Source organism: Phyllostomus hastatus, unplaced genomic scaffold, assembly GCF_019186645.2.
Source record: "Phyllostomus hastatus isolate PE091 unplaced genomic scaffold, TTU_PhHast_1.1 phas_contig_148, whole genome shotgun sequence".
NCBI classification, from domain to species: Eukaryota; Metazoa; Chordata; class Mammalia; order Chiroptera; family Phyllostomidae; genus Phyllostomus; species Phyllostomus hastatus.
In genome coordinates, this window is record NW_025333607.1 from 5798653 (window position 1) to 5815640 (window position 16988).

General features: G+C 52.7%; 1 protein-coding gene across 5 annotated transcripts in view; it reads right to left on the bottom strand.

Moving 5' to 3' along the window:
• The window catches only part of DISC1 (DISC1 scaffold protein), a 262910-nt gene that overhangs the window by 158624 nt on the left and 87298 nt on the right, over window positions 1-16988 (bottom strand). For 3 of the 5 annotated variants that reach the window (XM_045817186.1, XM_045817193.1, XM_045817210.1), the window contains exons 6-7: window positions 14723-14958; window positions 2147-2201 (exon numbers count right to left, since the gene is read on the bottom strand). In XM_045817186.1, coding sequence (XP_045673142.1) covers window positions 2147-2201; window positions 14723-14958 — 291 coding nt within the window. The remainder of the gene's footprint in view (window positions 1-2146; window positions 2202-14722; window positions 14959-16988) is intronic. The other 2 variants (XM_045817203.1, XM_045817218.1) reach the window with 2 other exon arrangements.

Genomic DNA, 16988 nt, shown 5'->3' on the forward strand with positions numbered 1-16988 from the left:
AAACGCTGCCCAGCTGTGACTTCCGCCTCCAGGTCACCAGGTCCAGTCCGGAGCAGAAGGAAAGTTACCTTGTGTGACCGGGTCTAGTTTCGTTTCAGTTCTCTGTAGACTAATGATGCCCCTCACCACACACGTATTTGCCTGCATACACACTTACCTGCATACACACACGCATGCACCCCCCAGGAAATGTGCATCTCCTTTTTACTTCCAAATAAAATTGGACCCTCGGGAACTCATTATCAATGGAGCTCTTACGTTTACATTTTAATCTGAGACGTGAGTTCCTTGATCGCATGGAAAAGCGAGGGGATTAGAGGTTTTTCAGGTGCATTAGGGAAGGCGTGCGCACAGAGCCAGCCACTTCCGGCGCTGGGGCAAACCCAGCAGCTCTAACCGGCGTGGGAGGTCATCCCCCTGTCCCAGATCCTGCGCAAATGCGTGCGTGCGTGCGTGCGTGTGCACGTAGGACGAATCAAATGAGAAACTCGCGTACAAACACCACCTGTGTTACATATGGTGACACCTGCACACTCACTGTGGCGACCCAGACCCATGCACATGGCACCCAGCGACAACAAACTCACACCCGAGAGCCCTCCCGCGTTTCACTTCCACGCAGAAGTCAGAGCACACTGGTACGGCCTGTGTTCACAGCTGGAAACACAGAGGAGGGGGTGCTTCTGCCACCCGCCCATCCCCACCTCCCTGGGTTCCTCGGAGGTCGGAGGTCACGGTGGCAGACGCTGGCAGGGCATGGATCCTGGAGGGTGACCTCGCCGTGACTGTGTAGGCGGAAGTTCAGGTCTGCTTTCTAATGCCTCCGCTCCTGCTTCGCACGGCAAAGGTGGTAAGGCCAGCCGGCCTCCCTGGCCCCTGCTGTCCATCAGGCTGGCCCCCGTGGGGGCGGGGAGGGCTCCACCCCACTGGGGGGGGGGGAGCCTGGGAGGAAAGCCCTTTACCGGGGTTCTGCCTGGGGACTCAGGCGGGCCCCTCCAGCCCTCCTCTGGGCCGACATTCCTGGGACCTTCTCTCCAGCATCCGGGTCCCTGGGCCCAATGCCCTTGTGTGGATGAGACTGAACCCTGACGGGAGGCCCTCCTTTCCACATAGTAGCTCGTCAAGCTGCTGTGGTGTGGTGTGGTTTTTGGCAAAATCAGTTAATGCCATTTCCAGAAATGGATCAGACACAGACACTGGGAGAAGGGCCAGAGTAACCGTGGAGACTTTTGCCAGCTCAGCCCCAATCTCAGCTTAGCTGTGTGCCCCGCGAGACCCCTGGCAGGCCCTCCTGGTCTCGTTCCCGGGGCACCGAGAGCAAGCGAGATTTCCTTCCAGGCCAGAGGACTCTCGTCGGCTTCACGCTCTGCTCAGAAACCTGTTCTTTTCACCTTGCGACCATCGTATAACCACCCCTGGCTCCCAGGCCCAACGCAAATAGTCCGTGATTCACACCCAGCCCTCTGCCCCACGTTCAGGGACAGCTCCAGAGAGTAACTGCTCCTCCTTCTCAGTCTGTCGATCACTCGGCCGGGCACACCTGTCTCTGCAGGGAAGGGCTCTGCTCTGTAAACCGTGGTCGTCCTAGCCAACCAGGACACAGCTGTGTGAGTGGGTTGCCTGCGCTTTCTCAGGGCGTGGTGAAGACCTGCTCTCTTTCTACACAGAGCAAGCCTGATGTGGAGTGTGAACGGCAGGGGAAACAGGCAAAACGACCCTGAGCTCAATCTGAAAACTTTTATAAAACAACACCTGCTACCCCGTTTCCGGATGTGAGGGGCCTGAACCCCACCCTCCAGGAAGAAAAAGCACTGATTTCCCGCGACAATCCTACCCCAAAAGGCTTTCTGAACAAAGGCATTTGTTTGACCGTGCACAGCAGCGGTCAGTGTCCCGCCCCCTCACTGACTGCTCCCTCTGAAGCTAAGGCCAGACCATGGATTCCGGCAGGACCGAGAGCCAGGCCCTGCCCACAGGAGCCGCCCGGGGCCCTGGCCCTCTGGCCCTCTGGCCCGGCGCTTGGCTGCGGAATGAATGATTTTGCAAAGTCTGCAATCCTTCCAGAGCCCACACATTCTCTGAGCCACACATGAAATGAAGTCAAAAGACAACTTCAGAGATTTCTTTAGAAAACGGGCACACTTACCTTCGCAGTAATCTCTTTAAGGGACAGAGTGAGCGGTTTTATCCTTTCCTGGAGGCTGGAAGAATTAGAGAGAGGACATCGGTCTTCTTGGCATCACAGTTCAATCCCACCCCCACACAGATGAACCCTGGGGAACTGGACCAGCCTCAGTCCAGTGGCTGAAGAACTGCAGGAAAGACGATGCCATGCACCAACTCCACGTGACCGTGGAGTTGATGTGCTGCCGGGAAGCAGACCGTCCCCCTGTCTGGGCTCCACCTGGGCCAGTATTAAAGCCTGTTATCACGTCCACCCTACAGATAGGGTGAAGGAACGACCCGGAAGTGCTCCTGGCGACAGAGGACTCCAGTCAACCTTCCCGTAACCACCTTCCAAAAACGGCGGTCTACACGGGGTGGCGTCGGGTGGGCAGGCAATCAACTTGATCCCTTGGGGCAGGGACATTGTGCCTCCCACACACGTGTGCGGAGTGCCTCCTGTGCAAGCTGCACGGTGGAGCACACCGGGGGCACGCGTGTTTACGTGTAAAGGACACCTAAAATGGAGGTCCCCTGTCTTAAGGCTTCCCCTGTCTCTTCCTCCCCTTAGCACTAGTCACCTTGACATATTCACTTATTCGAGTAACTCCTCCCCTCACCCCTTGGAGTGTAAGTCCCGCAAGCACAGCAACTGTGTGTTGCATTCATTCCTGCATCCTCAGGGCTTAAAACAGCTCCTGGAGCCCGGAAGGAGGCACTCGGTCAGTATCTGCAGGATGAATGAGCACATGAAACGGACTCAGATGGTTTTCTCAACAGTGTTACCTAACGGAGAAGAGTGCATGCAGACCATCGGGTAGAATGTAAGGCAAGAGGCAAACATCACTCTTAGGGAAATAGACAACCACCCAGGGCTAGGCTCCAACTGCTACGTAACAACTGTCGCAGGCAGACTATTGTCCCTGGGTGGGTGATGGAGACCATAACTTGTGCAGAGGTTTAGACACTGTGGGGCTGGTGGGAAAGCTACTGGAAGAGGTGGGAAGAACTGGGCCTCAAAGGAAGGAGGAGGAAGAATGAAACTTTCATAAGGTGATGAATGCAGCTGGATCAAATGGCTCCCAGTCAATAGCAAGAGATGACGGGAAACAGGGGGTGACGACTTCTCATGGAGAGGGGGCGGGAAGGGCAGGAGTAGGGGGTCCTTCTGCATCTGCAATGTTTACTTACTTGAAAAAATAAACGGGGAAAAGCTAATGGTTGTTAAACCTCGGGACAGCGGGGGGAGGTAAGTGAGATTTGTTGCATTGTCCATTGTGTTTGGAATATTTACCATTGAAATCACTTTCAAAGGAACACCAAGGACAGTCCATAGTCAGCCCTGAAGGCCAGCGAAGGATTTCTGAGCTTTATCCCATGGTGAATGGGAAATCATTCCACTTTGGAGCAGGAGAGCAACAAGGTAGAAATGGGTTTTTCTGGAAAATAAAGTGGGCGGCACTGAGACACGGTTTGGAGGGGGAAGCACCCATGGGACAAGCCAGCAAGCAGCTCCTACTGAAACCAGACGTGAGGTCCCGGCGCCTGCAGAGAGCGGAGGGGGTCAGGGAGGGGAGGACGGACTGGGCCTCCTATTGCCTGGTGCCGCAGAGCAGCGAGGGCATCTGACCTGGGACGGTCATTCATCCATCCATCCACAAGCTTACCAACTCCTCCGATTTCTATCGGTCACCTATTAGGTTAAAAACATGAGCACAAAGACATGGTTCTTGCCCTCCACGGCTGCCAAATGGGAACTCAAACTGTAAAAGAAGTTACAGGTGCTAGAAGAGTGGTGGTCCCTTGGTCAAAAGGAGCAAGGGGAGGTCAGGTCTTCTGGGGTACGTACTGGGGGCAGGGGAGTCAGCCTACGGCAGGATTGCAGAGGACATATTGCTCTTCATCAACGCTAAGAACTGGCTTTGAATATCACCACCTCCGCTAGTCTGTGATTTCTGAGCACAAGCAACCTCGTATCAATCGCAAATCCCCCAGAACCAGTGTGGGTTCGCTCTAACCACCGCCATCCCGCTGCTGCAGACCTGCATTCTGCAGAGGGAGGTGTCCCCGTCGGGCTGAGGTCAGCCAGATGCAGGAGAGGGAGGGGAAGAACAGCAGCGCATGTGGCAGCAGAGTTTCCTGAGGCCAGGAGTCACGATGGGACAAGAACCCGATGGACAGTGGGAAACAGCACGTGGAATCCCCCCCGGACAATCCCAGACACCCCCTGGACGGAGACTGGGTCTTCCGGAGGGAGGTGAGTCTGAGGGGCTGCACACAGGGACAGCGGCCGCAGACCACGCCCCCAGAGATGCTGGGGAGGGAATGCCTGGGCCGGGCCTGCACCGGTGCCGCACCGGGCCATCGCTGCCATCTGTCCTCCAGACCGAAAGCCTCGCCGGGCCCGTGGGAATCCGTCCAACCAGTAACCTCAGCGAACGGCTCACCACAAAATTGATTCCGTATGAGCATCTCATAGTCTCTCATAAATAGTCGCTCCCAGCCACACACAAAGACAATTAAGACGGATGGGCAGTGGGTCCACTCACTGACCCTGGAAACTTAGCTGACCGGCGTGGCAGCATCTTTACCCGACACTCAGCGGGCCGAGCACCGCCTTCCGGGGCCGACACGACCCACGGGCCCCCGCGGCTCCCCCGCGGCGGCCCTTCCCCAGAAGGAAACCCTGTCTGTTCTCCGAGACCCACGTTGCAGCGGCGAAGCAGCGATGCGGATAATTGAATGCGTTGTTTTCTATTTGATCTGATTTATATCTAATTGATTTAATTTATGCCCTATTACTTTTTGCCGCAGATTTACCTGCCTCATTATGTTTTGCTCGGGCTGATACTAGCACAATCATGTCCCCGAGGCAGACTCCGAATGGGAGCAGGGGTGGGGGGTGGGGAGCACTAGGGATGATTTACGCACCACGCTGCTGGCTTTCAAGCTCCTGTTAGTAGTGGAGCTCTTCTAAACAGAATCTTACCCAGAACTGCACTGTGTATAATAGGTAATGGGGGATCTGCTCTGGGTGAGGTGGGGTGTCTGGCCCAGGGCAAAACGATGTCACAGGGACCCCCAACCCTCCATACTGCCCCCAACACATCGTGGCCGCTGCACAGAACTCCAGGAATGGAAACACAGCTTGAAAACCACCAAATCGGATGAGTGGAATGTTCACAAAAAAAAGAGTCGCATGTGTTTCAATGATTAAAACTAATCCTTGTGTTTCTTTTAAGTTTTCGTGACTGTTACGACAAGTAAGGACTGACGCCCCAGATCAAATTACAGCATGCCCTAGAAACACACAAATTGTCTCCACAAATGGGCAGATAATGTTTTAACACACACACCAGGCCTGATTACGCAAACAAGTATCTTCATTCAAACCAGCCTCCCTGGGAATAACAGTGTCAAACACGTACTGAGTGTGTCCCAGGTGTGTTTCTGTGTTCCTTACACAGATCAGCATTTTCAATTCTTCTACCTATGAATTTCTAGAGTCTGAGACAGGAAAACTCAGTCGAAGAGGGGTCTGAGCCCCTTCCCCAGGTCACCCGCTGGGTGAACAGGTGGGTGGCCACCAGGCAGGCAGTCTGGCCGTCTGGTCTCCAAACACAAAACCAGCCCACCCCTCCTAGAAGCTGTGTCCTTACGTGGCACATGCTGTCAGTGTCCAGACTGAGTATTAGAATTTTATTTTAGAGCTATGTAAAATATTCGCTACAATAAATATCGTCACTTATAAATATGCATTATTCTTCACTCACCACCTGATGTTAAAATCACACAAACAAAATTCACCCTCGACAAATGAAGCCTTGGGCAGGTTGACAAGAAGGGGCTACACAGACAGCACATGGACAACAGGTGGGCCTGGGCTGGCACTGTGTCCCCTCCAGCTCTTTTCTCTACGTTGGTGGCCTCAGAACAAGACCTTACGCGGACATGATGGCTTTGTAGAAATATCAAGCTAAAGCAAGGCTATTGCAAGGACCCTCCTCCAGAATGGCCAGAGCCAGAGGGCCACCTCAGGGAGCTCAGGACCGGTGACTGCCCGCAGAGCGTCTTGCTAGCCTTGCTCAGAAACACCACGCTGCCCCGGGTGTCCATTGGGTTGGAGAACCCCGTGCCCCATCAAACAGCAGCTCACCACTGCCTACTCCCTGTTTCTCCAGAAGCTGTCACTTTGGAAGGCACAACCCAAGAGCCTCATGACAAGCGTGAATCAGCACCCTCTCTCAGTCACACTCCCAATGCCACCATCGATCCCGGCATTAGAGGCCAGGCCTTGCCCCTGCGCACCAGGCCCTCCTTACTCTCAGGTGGCGCGTCTGTGGGGCCAAAGATACTTTTCCACCCAGAGCGGGTCCGGGCAGCTGAGCCGAGACAGGAGTGCCTCCCAAACAGCTGGGAGCCTGCTTCCTGCCAGGGCCTTGTCTCCGGCCAGCCCTCCGAGGGTGGGCCGCACTGCAGTGAGCAGACCCCCAGGTCCAAGCACTGCCCGGGCGGTAGCTGTTTGGAAGGTGCGGATATTTCTTGGATGTGCAAGCCAGGTGTCCACGTGTAAAACCCAGCAGGTGAAGGACAGATCCAGGACGGGAAGACAAGGTGCGCGGTTCAGCTGGTCCTCCGGGCCACACATGTAATCAGGCCTGGGTGGAGCACGCTGTGTCCAGGACTTAGAGAAACCCCCCTCTCCCCGTGTGTCCTCCTGCTGCTTGTTTTTCTTCCTCTTGCCGCCACTCCTCCAGCCGCCACCACCCTCCGCATCAGATTCACGCCAGGACGCCAGCCAGGCACCTGCTCCAGGGACGAGCACGCCTCTGCAGATCAAATGGCCTCTGACGAATAAGAGTGTTAACCATACTCAGCAAAGGCCACCACCACACCACTCACTTTTGGTAAGACTTTGAACGAGTCACTTTCGGCAGCAGCCCGGTTTCCTCCCCCGCACAAGGAACAAGGCAGACCAGCTTATTTCTAAGAACCTTCCAGTCCTACATCCAAGACTCTTTTACTGATAGTAATGTATCTGTAGAGATGCAGAGAACCTAAACAACACACAGGTTCTAGAAAGTGCCAGGTGACGTCAGTGACTGAGGCAGAAATGTAGGCTGATTGCTGTCATTTTTACTAAGCAATGAGAGTTCTTCCACCCTCAGAACCGAGTTGTGCAGAGAGTCCGCCGTCTGCTGGCAGCTGCTTCCAGCCTGTGTGTGCGTGGCCTTATGCTAGAGTCCCATTTAAGGAAAAAAAAAAACTATGGAAAATACAAAAATATCAATGTTGCCTCCAAATAGCCTTCTCCTTGCCCTCCCTCTACCCCAATGCCATCCTGTGTCTTGTTTAGTAAAAATAAGTTTAAGAGTGAGAGACCGTTACTGAAGCAAAGTAAAAATGACATAAAGGGCAAAACGACAGCTACTCCTCCAGCAGAGGCGCCACTTGGGTCTTGAATTAAAAGGGGAGACGCAAGGATACGTTGACATTAACAACGTCGCCAATTACTGCTCACGCCTCTAACCCTCTGTCCGGGCTAGTGGTTCAGAGAATGACAGTAAAGACAGCTTTAGGAAATGCAAGATTTTAACTCTTTGGCCTTTTTCCTTCCTTGGACCCCTCTCTCCTCACAGCCGATAATGTCACATGTCACCAGCGGGACATACACGGGGCAGGGACAACAAAAACGCCAAGAATTCCTCCAGGCTTCAGATGGTCACGTACAGGCACAGCAGGGCACGTGTACTCATCAGAACCGTTCCACGAGGCGGTGAAAGCCATCAGGCTGGAAAGCCAGGACACTGACTCTTGGGACAGGCAGAGCTCCGGCACCTCCACCGGTCATCCTCGCCACCTTGGCCCAGCACGGGCGGTCTGTCTTGTCCAGTGGCGGGGCGGGAGCATGACAGCATGACAGGCACACACACACGCGTACGTGTTCGTCACACGGCTAGCTCATCTTTTGGGGATCTCCCAGAGAACGAAGTATAATGATTTAGTGACTCATTCGTACCGATAACCATACATTTATGAGAGTGAGAAAATATTTTAGAGTAATCCAAAGCACGAGAAGTGATAACAAGGGTAGAGTAAATGTATTTGACATCTTCCTCTGGCCCAATCAAAGGAGATGAAATCAAAGAACCAAAGCAAAATGGGCCGGAGAACCACTGAGACTTTCAGTCTTTGATCTTTTCTCTGGGTTGGATCCCATCACTGATGCAAACCCCCGCCGGGTCCTGCTCTGCGCTTCGGGGATGTGGGTCTGACCCCAACTAGGATGTGACACTCCTTACTCTGCGGTCCTCGCGGTCCGGCCCAGCTTCTCCGCCCGCCCGGCTCAGCAAACCGAGCCCGACGTGTCATATTTTATAAGACCACAGACTCTTTTCATTTATTTATTTCCTTTCATTGGTTCTGATGAGAAGAGAACGGAGGGAGAGAGGAAGAGACACATCGGTGTGAGAGAGAAGCATTGATCGGTGGCCTCTCGCACCAGCCGGGGCCAGGGACCGAGCCTGCACCCCAGGCCTGTACCCTAGCAGGAATCGAACTGGCGACCTTTCCATTGGCAGGACGATGCCCAACTCACTGAGCCCCACTGGCCGGGGCACAGACTCTTTTTAATAAAATGCATCCATGTAATTCCTGTTAGTATTCCTAAAAATGAGAGCGAGAAGGAGAGAGGACAACGAGGCTTCCCGGGGCCGAGGGGCCTCTGTGAGGATCCTGGACAGAGAAAGAGAGCCATGATACTGAAGTCTCGGGATCTGCAGAACCTCCCGAGTTTGCTGACAGTCGGAGCACATGTGTACACACACGCACACATGCACGCACACACCTCATGGCTAGTTCCCGTACCACCCGGAAACTCTGCCCGACGTGCGGTCACAGCCGGCACCTAGTCCGGCTCCATCACACACCATGGCTCTGTTCTCGCCGCCCTAGCGTGGCACCGGGCCCAGCCTGGGACTCCTAGGGCCCACCCAGCCACCCCATCCCCACTGCCTCTCACATAGTGTCTTTCCAGACTGAAACTAGGACTCGTGGGCCAGAAACACTCTGACTCGCAGACACTTGTCCTGCAAGAGGTTTCCGTTGTCTCACGAGGCTGAAAGGAAAGCAGGAGTCAAACACACGAGCAGCCTGAGTTCAGATCACACCTCCTCCCCTTCCCTCTGCTTCGCCCTGTGTTCTCCAAGGAGGCCTCTCTGCATACAGTAAGAAACCAATTACTGCTCCCTTATTTCTTAAAGACTGGTAACCAAGTGGGCTCCACGCTTTCAACTACTGCCATAACCAAATGTACTTACACATTCAAACAAGATTTCAGTTCTCGGGCCCCGGTGTCTTTCCCCACAAAACTCTTGTTGCCTTTAAAGCGGCAAATGCTATAACCCAAGGGGGCTATGCTCCCACCTCTGGGTTTATTCTGTTCAGGGATCCATAGGCTACTTCAGAGTTCCTAGTTCCGACAACGTAGTAAGTCAAGCCCCATTGCTTCCTGGGTGTTCTCAAGAAATACCCTGAACTCCCTGCATTTCCGTTTAATACTAATTTTTTAAAAGATTTATTTATTTATTTTTAGAGAGGGAAGGGAGGGAGAAAGAGAGAGAGAAACATCAATGTGCAGTTGCTGGGGGGCTGTGGCCTGCAACCCAGGCATGTGCCCTGACTGGGAATTGAACCTGCGACACTTTGGTTCGCAGCCCACGCTCAATCCACTGAGCTACACCAGCCAAGGCTAATACTAATTTTTTAAATGTATACGGTCTCCCCTAAATTTCTACGCATGTGTGCTTTCTATAACTATGAAGTTTGTCCAAAGGATTTGGCTTCCCACTTTGGGTTAATTATGCTTTTCTGAATCATCTTTAATTACCTGCCATCTGGCTACGAACCAGCAGCGCGCAGCAAAAGCACGCCGCAGCCGCTCCCACTTCAGTCGCCCTCAGGCACTCCCCAAACCTGCTGACGGAGGGACAGATCAGTCGGATTCCCGAAACCGGGGGATGTCATCCATTTCCTCTCCCAACACGTTTCCATGGGTAAAAATCTACACACTCTGTTTGGATCAAGGTTGCAAAAATAGGCCACTGATGAAGAAGATGAACGAACAGCCGGAAAAAAATCCAGGTTTCTAAACAAGTACCTGAACGAGGAGTTCAAACACCAGTATCACCAGGACTCAAAGAGGAAGCTGAGGAAATTTGCCAAAAGGGAAGTGCGAGGTGGTAAGGAGGGTGGCAGCCCACGTGAACACCTTCGCCAGAACAGCCCCCATGTATCCGGCGCAGGGCCCGCCACAAAGACCTAAAAGCAGCCCAAGGTCTGGCTAGGTCGCCCAGCAGCCTAGGAATCAGCACAGGCGAGATGACTCACCCCTCAGCAGCTTGGAGAAGAACGCTCCGCTCCGTCCAACTGAATCCCCCCAGCCAGCGATGGGCGGGCATTTCCACCCTGGGGCTGTGCCCTGCATCCCTGGGAAAGACCCCGAGGGCAGAGCTGATCTACCTCCTGCCGGACCCGCTTTCACCCTGAGCTCACCGTGTGAGGAGCTGTTCCATCTGGCATGTTAAAGGAACGTCGGAGAAGTTAAAAGAACACAAACACAATCTACAAACAGGAAACGTCTTGGGATACATCAGAATCAGAACATGTGATGAGAGGGAAGAGAGGGTTGCAGAAGACACCCCAAATTGCAAGGAAATTAAGTAGAGAACACTTCTCAAGGTGACAATAATGGAAAATAAAAACAAAAATGGACCAGAAGGAAAACTTCTAAACTCGGCCACACGCCCTCATGTACGCCAAGAGCTGACCTGTGGCCGTGGTATTTGAACCAGCTACACCTGTGTGAGGATTATCATCGCCATCTCTGGAATCCACGGGGCTCTGGCTGAGAACCACTACTCTGGTACCTAAGTTACGGCAGAGGAGTGGGTGAGTCTACCAACTACTAGGCTCGCAAGAATCACTACCTAAATAATAAAAATAGACCCTGGTTGTAAACTCATTGAAGAAAACAAAGCACAGCAAATTCATAAAATAGTAAAATACATTATTTAAAAATACATAGCCACTCTTTCACCCTCATTTGTTTTGTTTTGTTTTAAATCATAGTAAATTTACTCTAGGACAAAAACAGTCTTTTTTTTTTCATCTGTACATAAGATGAGATTCCTCACTTGAATTTTTTAAATACTCTCAACAAACAACAGAAGTCGGGGTCCTGCTGTCTTGGGGTGAGTGGCATCTGTCCCCCAAACAGGAGGGAGCTTCAAATTCCTCCCCTCTTTTCCAGCCCCTTCCTTCCTTTTCCAAGATGTGGTTTGGTCAGCTTTTCTCTTTGCCTGTGATGACGATTTTCCAAAGGGAATGGGGGATGCAAGAGGGAGTCCAGATCCAAACTAGGCTCAGCAGCTGCGGCGCCAGGTCCGGTCCTGGTCCGAGCGCTAGCGGCACGCCAGTCACCAGCAAGGACGCATTCAGAAAAGGAAGAACTTGGGCACCAGGCCCCTGGAGGGTCAGAGCTGGCCCAAGGACCTCTGCGGGGGAACCAATTTGGGGGCTATTAGGAACAGCCTCACTGTTATTTTTTTAAAACCAGTTTTATTTTAACCTCTTCCACAAAACCTGAAAATGCAAAATATCCCAGATCCAGAAGGGACCTGGAGCACCATCGAGTTCCAACCTTCATTTCATGAACAGAACCTGCAGTTCCTCTGGGACCAGGCCACGCTCCTTCAGGGTCCCCTCCGCCCACACCCTGCCAGTGGAAGCCCAGCGGACCCCCTGACTCAAACCAGGCGCCTGCCGGGTCTCCCCAGGAGGCCCGTTGGCTGTGTCCTCTCAGGGGACAGCGGGCAACCTTGCACGCTACTGAACGAGCAGAGTCAGAAGCGGCTTCTCCCCAGACAGCGCCCTGAGGTCACAGCCGGCCTCCAGCAGGAATCTGTGTGGAGTACGGTAAGAACAGTTATGATGCTGTGTGGTCTGTTCTCCAGACTTTTTTGTCACAACACTAGTCCCGGTAGCCTGTCTTCATAAGACTTCAAGATTTTCCTGTTTTGCAATTGTCTGCATCTCTCCATCTGGCCGAAGAAGACACTATTCTCATTTTAAAAAAAAGAGAGAGAGAGAGAGCGAGGGAGAGAGAGAGACAGCTACTGATGCACAGAAGATGCGTTCTGCACGGGGCACCTATGGACACGTGTCCCAGGTCAGCCTTTTCGAGAAGCTATCCAATTCCTCATGGCAGACACTAAGCTAATGGGATTGCACGCAATTAGTTAAAAACACGGACAATCTCACAGACTCCAGGGCATCTGCTTTCAAATGCTCCATTTCTCAGAGTCCACAGTCGACCAGCTTGGAAAAGGTGTGTCTCCTTTCTTACACGGAAAACCCACATAACGATGGTGGGTTTTCCCACTGGTAACAAACCGTGGCAGAGACCAGCACCACGTCTCACCACCCTACGTGGAAGAAAGCAAGCTGGCCCATAGGAACCTGCACCCACCCACCCCACACTGCCCCAGGGCATGGAGGGACTTCCCCGTGCACCCCACCAGGCCACTCCGGACGCCGTGGGTTCCCGTGAGAAAGCCCTGGCTCTGCCGCCGGTACCCTCTGCACAGGCACAGGGCACACCTGCAGGGAATCTCCCAGGGATTCAGCTCAAAACTCAGAGGCTTTGTGAAATGCTGCCGAGGGCTCTAAGTTAGGCAGCCTTAACTTCCTCCCTGGGAGAGCTTGTGGGAGAAATGCGGGGGAGGCTGACAAACCTCTGCGCTGCGAGGAGCGAACGGAGAGATGAAATGGGGTGCAGCTGGGTGGTGGGGCCAAAAAGGCTCTTTAAGCCTCACATAAAAATATTTGCATTTATAACTTCACACATGCTTCTATATGCATTATATATAATGTATACTATAGTGCATATATTACATACAACTACATACCATATATCATTTGCAGTATACATGTTATATAAGCATGTGTGTGTGTGTGTGTGTGTGTGTGTGTGTGTGTGTGTGTGGAATGACTTCCACAGGGAGATAAGGAAGCAGGAAAAGGAAAGATCCCCAGAGGCCAGGCACATGGTGCAAGGACACGTTCAAAGATGCAGGAGGGGCCGTATAAGCCAAGGTCAATGGTTTGTTTCCATCGGCTGAAATCTGGGAACAGCCCAGAGCTCCTCCCGGCCTCCGTGGGCAGCAGCCGTGGAGCTGGACTTCGGCAGGGAAGTCCTGGGGCTGGCAGGGGAGTGGGCGGAAGTCCTCAGCCACTCACAGAAGCATCTGTGCCTTGCAAATACGGGCCACAGAGGACGTGATGCATGTGTTGGAGGGGACAGCCACCCACTAAGTAGTCCGAGACACATTGGGACAGACGGTTGAAGGCCTTCGAGACACTGAAACCCCCATAGTAAAAATAACAGCAGTACGCACAGCCAAGTGCTTGCTACCATCTGTTATAACATGTTTCTTCGTATTAACTTGGTTCATCCAGGTAACAGCCCTGCAAGGTAGGTAGTATTATCCTCATCCCGTAGCCCAAATATTAAGTGGTGCCCAGCTAGGACGTGGCTGAATGAGGATTCCAGCCCAGGGTCCACATTCTCAACCGGAACCTGATCTGTGAATCTGATCAAGTGCGTTCTTCAGTGGGATAACTGAGCAGAACACTCCCTTCCCACCCAACGCTCTGCGGCCACAGCCCTTCCGGCCCTTGCTGCCCAGCTGCATGTGCATTCCGGAACGGCTCACCTGTCGGCTGACGTGTGTCAGCGTAAGTTCTGTCTTTCCCCAAAACAAGATTACGATCTCCTGAATGGCGAGAGGTAGAAAGGAATCTTGTAGACAGCCCACCACCCGGAACACACGGACAATGTTCATTCCAGGTTAAGTGGACAAGAAACAAGACTCTGAATTAGCGCACGGGAGTTTAAGTGTCAGTTTTGCGTCTTATTCACTGGGACTTTGGGCAAAGTATTGACCTTCCTTCCTTTCCTTCTTCTGTAACATGGACATTGCGAGAGAAGCAACGCATACAGTGGAGCTTAGCGCTGCTCCCAGCACACAGTAAGCCCCCAACAGATGCCAGCTCTCATTAATAACCAAGCTTTCTTCCAGCTGAAAACACTGTCATTGCCGGATCTCCTCCTCCTGATGGACAGCCCCTCCCTTGACAAGAGGCCCAGTTCACCTCGCTGCAGATGACCATCCTCAGCAAAGGTTGGCATCGGAATCTCTACCCAACTGAGCTCCATGAAAGGGGTGTTTGGAAATGGGACGCGTATTTAACACAATGCAGAGGGACACTGGCATTCGGTGGGCTGCATGGCCAGGATGTAAAACATCGCGCATGCTCAGGACTGCCCCACACAGTGGAGACCTTCCCTGCTCAAAATACTGATAGTGATTCCCCTGGAAAAAAAAATGCAGCTCTGCTTGGGAAATATTTTATACATGGGACAGCAGACAAAATCAACTCCGTAAACAACAGGTCAAGGAGGTGAGCCATTCAACACCAGTTAGGAAATCACCAGTACCTCCTTATGCTTTCGGGGGGTCCTGCAGGGAGGGGGATCTGGTTGGCTAAGGCCAGGGTGTCCTGCACAGCGTCACGGACCTCCTGCAGCTCGCTGGGGGACAGCCGGCCCATCAGGGGACTCAGGTCACAGCCCTGCCACCGGAGAAGCTGCTCCTGCAAGTCTATCTCCCTTCTCAGCTGTTGATCTTTCGCTTCCAGCATAGACATCCGGGCTTGGAGGGCTGCGATTTCTTTCTGCAGAGAAAGGAGAGACCAGATTTTGTAAATTAGCCCTGCGGGCGGCAGACGGCTCTGCTGACAGGTCGTTTGAAGGCGAGTCCTCCTCGTGCACAGAACCCGTGCCGTCCCCCTTCTGCGGCTGGCAGACTTGGGGAGGTTTGCTGAACTGGAAAAAGCACGCCAGCTTTCTATTTCTGATTAGTTGGCATAAACAAAAGCATTCCCTCCCGAGCACTAAGTAACTACAGGGGTGAGCCCACAGTTTGTCTTAGAAGAACCCAGCAAAAAAATACAAACGATTTACTTAAAGTGGAAGAGCGAGAACACAGGGCAGCAAATGCCACGCACCCCAGATACGAGCTACACAGGCCACGCAAGTCACAGATCACAAAAGAAACGCTACCAATCTTCGGCTGGGTTGTCCCCAAACGTGAAAAGTTAGCGTGCAAAAAAATAAGAGTGGAAATCCTGGCGTGTTGGGTCCACAGGATTGAGAGACTAATGAGATGCTACAGATCGTATGAGGCCGCCTCGAGTTCATAAAAACATTAAATATATTTAATTCCCGCTAACATCGCAAACCAAAATCCAAGGACTTCAGAGAGTGTTATCCGGTCTCGAGGTCAACGATTAAAAGGAGCAGCAGGTAGCTGCACACCCAGTGTGTGTACCAGTTACGGCAGATAAGATGGCATCTCGCTGCCCCCGGGCTCCCACATTTGAAACGAGACTCTTTTCATTAGCATCCTCCTGAGCCGGGTGCAGTGTGGTTTCTGGCTGATAAGAGCACAGCTCTGATCCTGGGGGTCCCCCCATCTCCTGCCCATGTTCTCTCAACCCCAAGGTTAGATCACTTACAACGTCTACCTCCTGACCCTACTTCCCACTGCGGGGTGGGGAGACAGAAGAACTACTGAGGATCTCCCACCAAGACGCGCTGAGAAGAAAGAAACACACCCTGGCCGGTGCCACACTCTGGCCGGTGCGGCTCAGTGGGCTGGAGTGTCATCCTGTAAACCGAAAGGCCGGGGCATATGCCTAGGTTACGGGTTTGGTCCCCTGGCCCCCGGTCGGGGCACGTGCGAGTGGCAACTGATCGATGTTTCTCCCTCACATCGATGCTTAGCTCCCTCTCTCTCTCTCCCTTCTCCCCTCTCTAAAAAAGCAATAAGCATGTCCTTGGGTGAGGATTAAAAAAAAAAGAAAAGAAAGTAGGAGTATTATTGATATGCCTCCCAACTAACTTCCTTCCCACTTCCCCCTTTGACTTCCCTTACCCTATTGTTTTCTTTCTTTTTGTTTTTTCAGTTTTTTAAACTGTGGTAAAATACATTGAACGTGAAATTTACCATCTTAGCCATTTGTAAGTGTCCAGGTCAATGGCATTCACATTGTTGCATAACCGTCACCACCGTCCATCTCCGGAACGCCTTGATCTTGCAAAATGGAAACCCCGCTCCCATCAAACACCACCTCTCCGTTCCCCCTCCCCAGCCCTACACACACCATTGTACTGCCTGCCTCTGTGAATCTGACTCTTCTAGGCACCTCATGGAAGTGGAACCACACGGTACTTGTCCGTTTCTGACTGGCTCGTTTCACTCAGCATAATGTCCCCAAGGTTCATCCATGTTGTAGCGTGTCAGAACGTCCTTCCTGTTTAAGGCTGCGTAACATTCCACTGTACGGATGGACCGCCTTTTCTCCGTCCATTTATCTGATGGTAGACGCTTGGGCTGCTCCACCTTTCGGCTATCGTGAATGATGCTGCTATGAACACACCTCTCTGAGTCCCTGCTTTGAATTCTGGGCACAGACCCAGAAGTGGATCTGCTGGGTCACGTGGTGGTTCTACTTTCAATTTGCTGAAGAACCACCAACCGCTTTCCACAGTGGCACTACACCCTGGGCTTAACACAGGAGTCCAGTGGTCCCCCACTCCAATCAGAGAAAAGCCCAAGTCCCTACAAAGGCCCGCAAGACCCCAGAAGGCCCCTGCATCTATGAACTTCTCTCTCTTCTCCCCACCTGGCCTCCGGGCCGCC